The 9,849-nt window shown below is 33.5% G+C and overlaps 1 protein-coding gene across 4 annotated transcripts; it reads left to right on the top strand.

Annotated features, from left to right (window-relative positions):
* The first annotated feature begins 1,354 nt into the window (after nucleotides 1-1,354).
* LOC106778984 (protein CELLULOSE SYNTHASE INTERACTIVE 1) lies at nucleotides 1,355-4,827 on the top strand. Of its 4 annotated transcripts, none has more exons than XM_014666991.2 (3): nucleotides 1,355-1,761; nucleotides 1,903-1,978; nucleotides 2,895-4,827. In XM_014666991.2, exon 3 carries the CDS (start codon nucleotides 2,951-2,953, stop codon nucleotides 4,634-4,636), a length of 1,686 nt encoding a protein of 561 aa, XP_014522477.1. In that variant the 5' UTR covers nucleotides 1,355-1,761; nucleotides 1,903-1,978; nucleotides 2,895-2,950; the 3' UTR covers nucleotides 4,637-4,827. The 4 variants fall into 4 exon arrangements, with proteins under 4 accessions (XP_014522477.1, XP_014522478.1, XP_022632112.1 ...); XM_014666992.2 differs by having other exon boundaries at nucleotides 1,859-1,978; XM_022776391.1 differs by lacking the exons at nucleotides 1,355-1,761; nucleotides 1,903-1,978 and adding an exon at nucleotides 2,042-2,589.
* Nucleotides 4,828-9,849: the final 5,022 nt, after the last annotated feature.

Here is a 9,849-nt window from a genome sequence, read left to right as displayed (position 1 = left end):
ATTAATCTGACCAAACATATAATAACGACTATTCAAAACATCAATTTGTGATTCTTATCAATTTAAATGACATTCAAGAATTTTGGTCAACAATGAAATTTACAACTCAAAACATAAACGTCTTCCTCAATCATTCTGTCTCTGTATTGGTTTGTTGTTACTATTTCTCCGCAAATTATGAAGAGACGAGACAAGTTTTTAAATATCATTTTATAATTATATTAATAATATTTGAAGAATTTACGTTTTTAATTTATGAGAAAAATGTTCAATTATTTTTCTTTCCTAAATATTTAATCAACGATTTAAAATTTCCGTCGTTTTTATTTATTTTTTACTTAGAGACCAAGTAAACAATTGTATTATACGAGGAGATATTTTTCTAAAAATATCAATACTGACATAGTCATTAGCAAAACCTTTCTCGTAATATTTCAATCAATTTACTTCTTTTTTAAAATACTTTGTTCTAATTAAGCACTTCGAGTTTTCTTGTGCTTCAAATTCTTTATTCAGATAAAGTAATTTAATTTTCATCGTATACCATTTCTATTTACACGTTTTATTTAAAATTTTACCTTAAAAGAAACTTCATATTACTTTGCATCGTTTTGAAAAGAATTTAGATTGTCCTAGAAAATGATTTTTTTAAATTCATTTAAAATTAAGCTCCACTCTGAACATTAGAAAATGATATATTTTTTTTTTATTATTTACCACATCTTCTAAACATGTGGCCGGTTACTTAATTCTAACATTAATTATTTTTATTTTTTATCATTTATTGTTTCATGATTGTTAATAAAAATATTTTCTTTATTAGTTCTTCAAAATTTCATGATAATATTTTATATATTATACTTATATATAAAAAAATATGTATGAACCATAGAAATTGGAACTAACAATCCAATGGCAATTTCTATGAGCATACCAAGCGAACAACCTCACATGCTTTGCTTCACCAAACTTCTTATCAGTGGTAGTTTCGTAATTTGGTGCAAAAACAATGTCAAATGTTTGCAAATTCAAAAACCATAACGCTGAACACTGAACTGAAGAGAACAGTTCCTCATGATCCGTTTACTTCACACGTGGGATTTTCATCTTAATTTTGAAAAGTAGCATCTGTCCCCACATCACACGTGGCAATTCTTACACGTCATCACATTGCAACGTAGAAAAGAAATCCTAAGCATTTTCAAATTTTAACAAATCCCAACGGTAACCTTGTCTGTCCAACCCGCATTCTCCACCGTCCGATCATCGAACCTGCACGACCTTTAAGCCTCTTTACGCTAAACATAAGCTCCCTTCTCCCTCAGCACGGACACTGGCTTCCACGTTGGTGAAAATTTGATTTTTGAATAGTGGGTATATGTGAGTGTGAACGTTGTTGTTTGTATTGTACTCGTTCTGTCGTTTTGTGAAGCTAAGTTTTTTATTAATACACTTTGTAGCAGGTTTCTGATTCAAACTTGATCACCATTTTCATCTAAAGTGTGTCGTGTCTGTTTCTCAATTATGACACAGAGACGTTTCTGATTCTCAGAAAATGAAGGGTATGGTTTTGGAGTGAATCCAGCTGGGTTTTGATTGATGAGTTTGGAAGCATTGCATTTAAAATTTTCAGTGTTGGTGGGTGGTTGGTGCTCTCTGTAGCAATTTCTGAAGCACACTATAGTCTGATAGAGAGTGTCAAGTTTGAAGATTAAGCTATACAAAGTCCTAGCTTGTTTCCTTAGTTACTCATTCTTAAAGGTTGGTCCTTCATGTGCGTGTGTGTGTTTTTGTTGCTTCTTTGCTTTGTTCTATTTCTACAGATAAGAAGAATTCCGTTCTTTTTCTTCCCTTTTAGGTTTGGAACTTAATGTTTTCTCTCGTGCCTTATTGGGGTTGCAGAAACAGTCTAGAACAGCAGTGATAGCTTGTGACAGGATCAATTCATTGAAGATTTAGCAAATCAAGTTGGTTTGAGGTATATTACTATTTGAATTTATGATTTTAACTTTTCATCAATGTTAATAGTAGAAATGACAAAGATACATAAAAATAGTAATGGGTTATTCGTTGGATATAATTGGGTTGTGTAATACAACTTGAAGATAGAGACTTTTCTTTTGTGTCTTTCCTTCAAAGTAAAGCCTTTCCCTTTCTCAAACTGGTAGCCTTTATGAGGAGAAAGGAGAAACCCTGCGAAAAATTCCACTTTTGAGGAACCTCTCTTTTAGAAACAGGAATCCTTGATTTGGGTTGGAATCAACATGACAAACAAAACTTCCTAAATTTTCACCTTTGAGACTCTCTCCAACCAACCTTCATCTTCATGGTTGGAAAGTAAAGTTGGAGGAGGTTGTGTCAATGACCAAAATGTCCCTTGAGAGGGCCTTTTACTACATTTTATGCCATGTGTGGGGTGGGTCATTTTGGTCTAATGTCTCTGATTTGTATAATATTATCCACCGACGACTTCTTAATTGTACTTAGTAGTTAGCCGTTACACGCCAATTCCCTCACTTTCATCAACACCCTTCATCATCAACATGGTTTGGAATTTCCAAAGGGCATTAAATGATTACTTGCTCTAAAGTAAGGGAAAGAAAGCCTCGTGGGGCATCTTTAGTTACTTCAGTTTTGATTATCGTTTAGCCATGCTTTCAAACAAGATTTGTGTGTGATCATAAGATGCTCGACGTTATTGATGTTGGTCTTGTCCTTTATATTTCTTTTTACTGTCTGAGAATTTTCTATTGGAGTCTTCATTTATAATTTACGGATTTTATGATTGCAACTGCTCCACAACTTTTTAATTATCTATGCTGATCGTATCATTGCCTTTCTACAAATTGGCATCTCCATCATTTCTCTGAGCTTGGTTTTCTTCCATTCTGCAGCTTTGTTGACATCAATTCAATTTTACTTTACCACCACTCTGTCCAAATTTGAAATCATGGTGGAAGATAGTAAAGCTGCAGTAGCAGTTGATGATGCCTGTTCAAGAGAAAACTTGTTGTTGCATGCACAGGAACTTGTTCCTGTGGCTCTTGCTAAGGCGAAAGAGGTTAAGGTGTTCCCTGGTAGGTGGAAGATGATCATTTCAAAATTGGAGCAGATTCCCTCCTGTTTATCGGATTTGTCTAGCCACCCTTGTTTCTCCAAGAATGCTCTTTGCAAGGAGCAATTGCAGGCTGTGTCAAAGACGCTTAAAGAAACCACAGAATTGGCTGAGCTGTGTGTGATGGAGAAGTACGAGGGTAAGCTTCGGATGCAGAGTGATCTTGATGCATTAACTGGGAAACTGGATTTGAATTTGAAGGATTGTGGTCTGTTGATCAAGACTGGTGTGCTCGGTGAAGCTACTTTGCCATTAACCGTGTTAGGTTCTATGGCAGAATCAGATATTGCAACACACAACAATATAAGAGAACTACTAGCGCGCCTTCAGATTGGTCACTTGGAAGCAAAGCACAAAGCCTTAGACAGACTCTATGATGTTATGAAAGAGGATGAAAAGAATGTTTTGGCTGTTCTTGGCAGGAGGAATGTTGCTGCTTTGGTTCAATTGCTCACAGCAACATCTCCAAGGATAAGGGAGAAGACGGTTACTGTTATATGCTCTCTGGTGGAATCTGGGAGCTGTGAAAAGTGGCTAGTTTCTGAAGGAGTTCTTCCACCTCTTATTAGACTTGTTGAATCTGGTAGTGCTGTCAGTAAAGAGAAGGCTATAGTATCTCTTCAGAGACTGTCAATGTCAGCAGAAACAACTCGTGCAATTGTTGGACATGGTGGTGTTCGGCCATTGATTGAGCTTTGTGAGAGTGGAGATTCTGTGTCACAGGCTGCTGCTGCCTGCACTTTGACAAACGTATCAGCTGTTTCTGAGGTGAGACAGGCTTTGGCTGAAGAAGGTATTGTAAGAGTTATGATCAATCTTCTTAGTTGTGGAATTTTGTTAGGTTCCAAAGAGTATGCAGCTGAGTGCTTGCAGAATCTCACTTCAAGCAATGAGCATTTGAGAAAGTGTGTTATATCAGAAGGTGGTGTTAGAAGTCTTCTGACCTATCTAGATGGTCCACTTCCTCAAGAATCCGCAGTTGGAGCATTGAGGAATCTGGTTGGATCAGTTTCTGAGGAAACTTTGGTTTCTCTTGGCTTGCTTCCTTGTTTGGTTCACGTTCTCAAGTCTGGATCTTTGGGTGCTCAACAAGCTGCAGCTTCTGTCATTTGCCGAGTTTGCAGCTCAATGGAGATGAAGAAAATGGTGGGTGAAGCTGGGTGCATCCCTCTTCTTATAAAGATGCTTGAGGCTAAAACAAATACTGCTAGAGAGACTGCTGCTCAAGCAATTTCAAGCCTAATGGTTCTGTCTCAGAATCGGAGAGAGGTTAAGAAAGATGATAAAAGTGTTCCAAATCTTGTCCAGTTGCTTGATCCAAGCTCTCAGAACACTGCCAAAAAGTATGCAGTTTCATGCCTTGGATCACTTTCTCCATGTAAGAAGTGTAAGAAGCTGATGATTTCATATGGAGCAATCGGGTATCTGAAGAAGCTTACAGAGATGGACATTCCAGGAGCTAAAAAGCTTCTTGAGAGGTTGGAAAGAGGGAAATTGAGAAGCTTGTTCAGCAGAAAGTAGAGAGGAACCATTGAAAGTTGCAAATGGCGATTTGTATCATGAAGCTTTTTCTTTGTTACTTTTGTTCTTGTTAATGTTGTTTCATTGTCTATATGAAACATGTAGCTTAGAGTGTAAACTGTGGAATGAGAAGTTTGGTAATCTGTGTAATCAATCAATGTTTAGCTGATATAATCTGTTGTCTTTCTGTATATCATCATTTGTTATATTTCTAGAAACTTCTAATTTTGGTAGCATTAGAACTCTGGTCAACAAGTGAAAAATCTCAAAGCCTAAGATGATTTTTTTTTTTTTATCTCTTTCTAATGGCACCATTGCATGCAATGCAACGATTCTTTCAAGCTTCGGAATCAAATATAAATTACAGTAAGAAAGAAAAAACGTAGAGTGATATACATGAACACAACTCTGTCTCGAATTATCATATTTTCTTTTATAAACCATCAAATAAAGTTGCATGTAATCATTCATTCCTATAAGAATGTTATAAATATGAATAACGATGTTCTAGTGTAACGATAAAAGATAGTTTAATTTTTTTCCAATTAGTGTGAGTGCAGGAAGCAAAAGCCTCTAACTTCTACCTTCTTTTTACTGCTTACATCCTCACAATTTCTTTCTTGCACCTCATAAATTTAAAAAAATGATTATTTTATCTTTTGAAAAAGCGACGTTTCCAGAAACTTTTCAGAGCAGACTTTATGAAATAAGATTTTCAAAAAGAATTTTTCAAGATAGAATTTTCAGAATCAGGTTTTTGGAACGTTGTTGTAATTATATTGCCAAGACGCATGAAATAAATTCCGGAAAAGGTATTTTAATAGGATTTCGGGAGAAAACTTTTTAGAACACTTATAATATCTTCTAAACTTCCCCTCTTTTTCTTTTTTCTGCAATGACTCTGATGATGGAAGGAATAACAACTGTGTGGTGCAATGATAGAGAGCTTTAAGCCTTTTTTCTATCACCAAGCAATAAGCATAACCTTAATGTTTTGGTGTTAGCTTGATGCATAACTACTTATATGACGCATAAGATAAACAACAAAATATTCTAAATTTTAACCTTATTTATTTAAAGTGATTGTTTTGGACGATAAGGTATAACTCTTTATCTAATCCTTTATTAAATTAAATATTTCTTCTACCTACTTTTAATTTTTCAAAGTTTTTCATATAACACACAAAGAAACAAGGTTTAATATTTCGATAGGTCTCTATTTTTATTTAGAATCTAAATTAGGTTTTATTTTTTTTGTGTTTTAATTGAGTTTTTATTTTTGTAAAAATTATATCAATTAAATCCTTACTATTAAATTGGACCTAACTACGTCAATGTATACTTGATGTGGTACACTGTACTATATTTTTAATTGACGTGGCAGAATGATGTGAATTTGAGTTATTTTAAAATTTAAAAATTGAGAACAAATTGGGATCCACCAGAGACTTCTCCCTCTCCTAAAATTCTGTCATTCATCTTTCATCTTCACACTTTCCATTATCATACTTGATTAATCTCCAATCCACCCAAACCTCACTCATTATACATAGCACCAAAACCTCACACATCAAATTAAAAAAGAAAAACAATTATGTAACAAGGCATGGTGATTCTTGAATCTTGCATTGTCTATAACCAGTAGAATCCTTCAAAATGAATCTTTTTCTCTCATTTCAGAAGCTTTCAGCGTCTCATTAAGAAGATCCGATTAATTTCACAATTTCCTCTATTCCTCACTCATGAGTTGCTAGAGTCTCTGCTTGAGAGCGGAGTCGTGGTGGCCACCATTCCGAGGGTTTATGAAGACCATGGGACAGGGCGAGGTGGCAGAATCTTCGTCGTCAGTGTGATTAATGAAATTGGACTCATCGATCACAGGGTCCTAGAGGCAAATGGAATCGAATGGGGCAGAGCGGCGATGACGGAGAAAATATCAGCAGCACAACACATTATCTTCCAAGGAGAACACCATGTGAAACAAGACACCACGACTCCAATGACCACTTGATGGAGGCTCTCTGTCAACGTCAACGATTAATAAAACCCTAAATCCCCAAATTGATACCTCAATTTGTGAAATTGATTGAACTTTACACGAACCCTAATGTCAGAATCAACTTCTCCCACCAACCCCCGTGCTTCCAATCGAACAACAACGATTTTTTTTTTCTCTCACGAACCCTAATACGAAGCCACAATCTTCTTCCCCTCAATCTGATTTTAAATTGGCAATCAAAAGAGAAAGGGGTTGCTGCACTTAATTTAGATTCTTTTGGTGGTGCAGAAACATAAATGGTAGCAAAGGCAATATAAGTGGGTAGTTTAGGCTAGCTTTTTGCACAAAGAGAGCATATTTGAATCTAGATTCTTTTGGTGGTGCAGAAACATAAATGGTAGCAAAGGCAATATAAGTGGGTAGTTTAGGCTAGCTTTTTGCACAAAGAGGGCATATTTGAATCTGCCACTTATTTTGAACTGCATATTTTAAGTGAAAAAATAATACCCTGTAAATAACACCTTAAACACATTATAAAATACCCTGGACATTGCGCAAGCAACAAAGATAATAGACAAATAATGCTCATTGTTGTATTGAAGCTTGTCAAAATGATTACCAAATGTAACACAATCATCATTTGTATGTTCAAATTACATTACTAATAAATGTTAACAATAAATTTCTTTCATCAATTCTAATACAACAATCGTAAACGTTGCAAGATTTCATTTCGCCGCACATTCAAAGGGTGGTGCGCTTCCGTTAAACGGTGGGAAGAGACGCGAGCACAACGGTAGATGGTAGTCCGGTAACCATTGAACGGCGAGTGACGGTGGAAAACGGTGTGGGAGCTGTTGTCGCTGGAGTGAGAGCTTCTCTCTAAGGTTTTCGTTCCCAATCTCTCAATGCCAATTTCAAATATGAAAATGAAACCCACTCTTCATATCCTCTCATTTCATAATCCACGTCATTCTATATTTTTTTCATTAAACACGTGGACCACCCAAAATTTAACACGTGGCGGTATAAAAAATTTGTCAAATTCTAAATGTCAAAGTATCATTATCCCTTCTAGAATGGTTAAGTGGAAGATAGTCAGAATGGTGGTATAGTGTTCAGACATAGACATTCCTATAATATCAAGCAATCTAACATTCCTTGAAAGCTTTTCCCTTTCAGGCCATTCTTCTAGTTTTCCACAAATGCATGCATATGTTAAAACAACTTTATTAGAATTGATAAATATTTTTAGAAAAATATATTTTCTAAAATAAATTATTTATTACGCTATTGTTGTAAAAGATCTTTGAAAAATCAAACAAAAAAAATCAATGAAGTCTCAAATCTATATTTTAACTGCTTTTTTATTTTTTTTAAATGTTTAACACTTCGTTACTTATAGTTGATATTTACATTTTTTATTTATTTTTGCTGTTGGTTTTCTGTTAATTTAAGTTTTTTTATACTTTAATTACATTACAAATTTTAGTAACATTAAAATAAAAGATAAATGATAAAAAAATGATAGGTTAAAATTATTTTGTTATTTAATTATTTTTTATTTTTTATTATATCAAATAAATTATCAATTATAGCTTTTACACACACACACTTTTAAATAAAATTAAATTATATTACATTTAATACCATAATTAAAATTTTATAAAATTTAATATTTATGTATTGTTCTGTGTAAAACACTAGTTAATGTCAGTTTTGTATAATTATTTCTATATTTATGTTTTAATTTATTATCACAAAACATTTTTTAAAAATTACTTTAGTAACAAAACTAATTCTATCTTCATATTTTTCTTGTCTAGACATTCAATTGACACAACTTTCTTATAATGACTTACAACGTATTTTTTACTTTTGATTTATTTAAACTTTAGAGTTTCAATTTAAAATTTATTAAATTATTTTGAATATATTTTTCAATAATCTAGGGTTCTGTTATAGTCTAAATGAAAATGGAAATTTATGAAAAATTAGAAAAATGAATAATGGAAGAGGTGATAAGAGAAAAAGAGAGGCAAAAGATGGAAGAGAAAAACGTCTAGAATAAAAATAAAGGCATGGGCCCACCTTAACAAAAATGGGCGCAACATTTCTGGATCCATCTCTCTATCCTTCCTTTTCTCTCTTTCTTTGTCTCTGGCTCTCACACTCTCCCTCTCTCTTACTATCCTTCTCCCTCTCTCTTCGTCTCTTTCTCTCCCTCACTCTCTTCCTGATTCTGAATTCTTCTTTCATTCTCACTCTTAAAATAACATGGTTTTTGAATAACAAAACTAATTTTCTCCTCAAATTTTTCTTGTCTAGACTACTCACTTGACATGAATCTCATCCAATTAAAATGACTTACAACACATTTTCACTTTTAATTTATTCAAACTCTAGAGTTTTAATTTCAAATTTATTGAATTTTTTTTAATATGTATTTCACTAATCATGACTATTAAGGTTCTACTATTGTCCAAATGGAAATGTGAATCCATGAAAATTTAGAAAAATGTATAATGGAAAAGGTTATAAGAGAAAAAGATATGCAAAAGATTAAAGAGAAAACTATTAGAATAAAAATAAAAGCACGGACCCACATTAACAAAAATGAGCATAAGATCTCTCTTCCTCTGTATCCCTCTCTTTCTCTCTCTCTCTTTTTCCCTCGCTCTCTTTTTTCCTCTTTGCTTCCTGATTCTGATTTTGAATTTTCTTTTATTCTCACTCTTAATATAGCATGGTTTTTTCAATAACAAAACTAATTCTCTCCTTAAAATTTTCTTTTCTAGACTAATCACTTCACATGACTCTCATCCAATTAAAAAGACTTACTTCTACTTTCAATCTATTCAAACTCAAGAGTATTAATTTAAAATTATTGAATTTTTTTGAATATGTCTTCTTTCCCTTGTCATGACTATTAGGTTCTGCTCTTGTCTAAATAGAAATGCGAATTTATGAAAATTAAAAAAATTAAGGTTTAATATCTATTTTGGTCCTTCTTTTTGTAGGGTCTGTTCAAAGTCGTTCTATCTTTTTTATAAAATTCACTAAAATCCTACTTTTTGCAAAAACGGTGCACATTAGTCCTTTTTGCTTACGGCGTTAAAAATTTTAACGGCACAGTGCCCAAGTCAGCTATCAGTGAATGAGTTGTTAATTTTTTATACACGTGGCAACTTAAAAGACCAATAACGTGGAAATC

Source organism: Vigna radiata, unplaced genomic scaffold (genome assembly GCF_000741045.1).
Source record: "Vigna radiata var. radiata cultivar VC1973A unplaced genomic scaffold, Vradiata_ver6 scaffold_292, whole genome shotgun sequence".
Taxonomy (NCBI): domain Eukaryota; kingdom Viridiplantae; phylum Streptophyta; class Magnoliopsida; order Fabales; family Fabaceae; genus Vigna; species Vigna radiata.
This window is presented reverse-complemented; position numbering and strand designations above follow the sequence as displayed.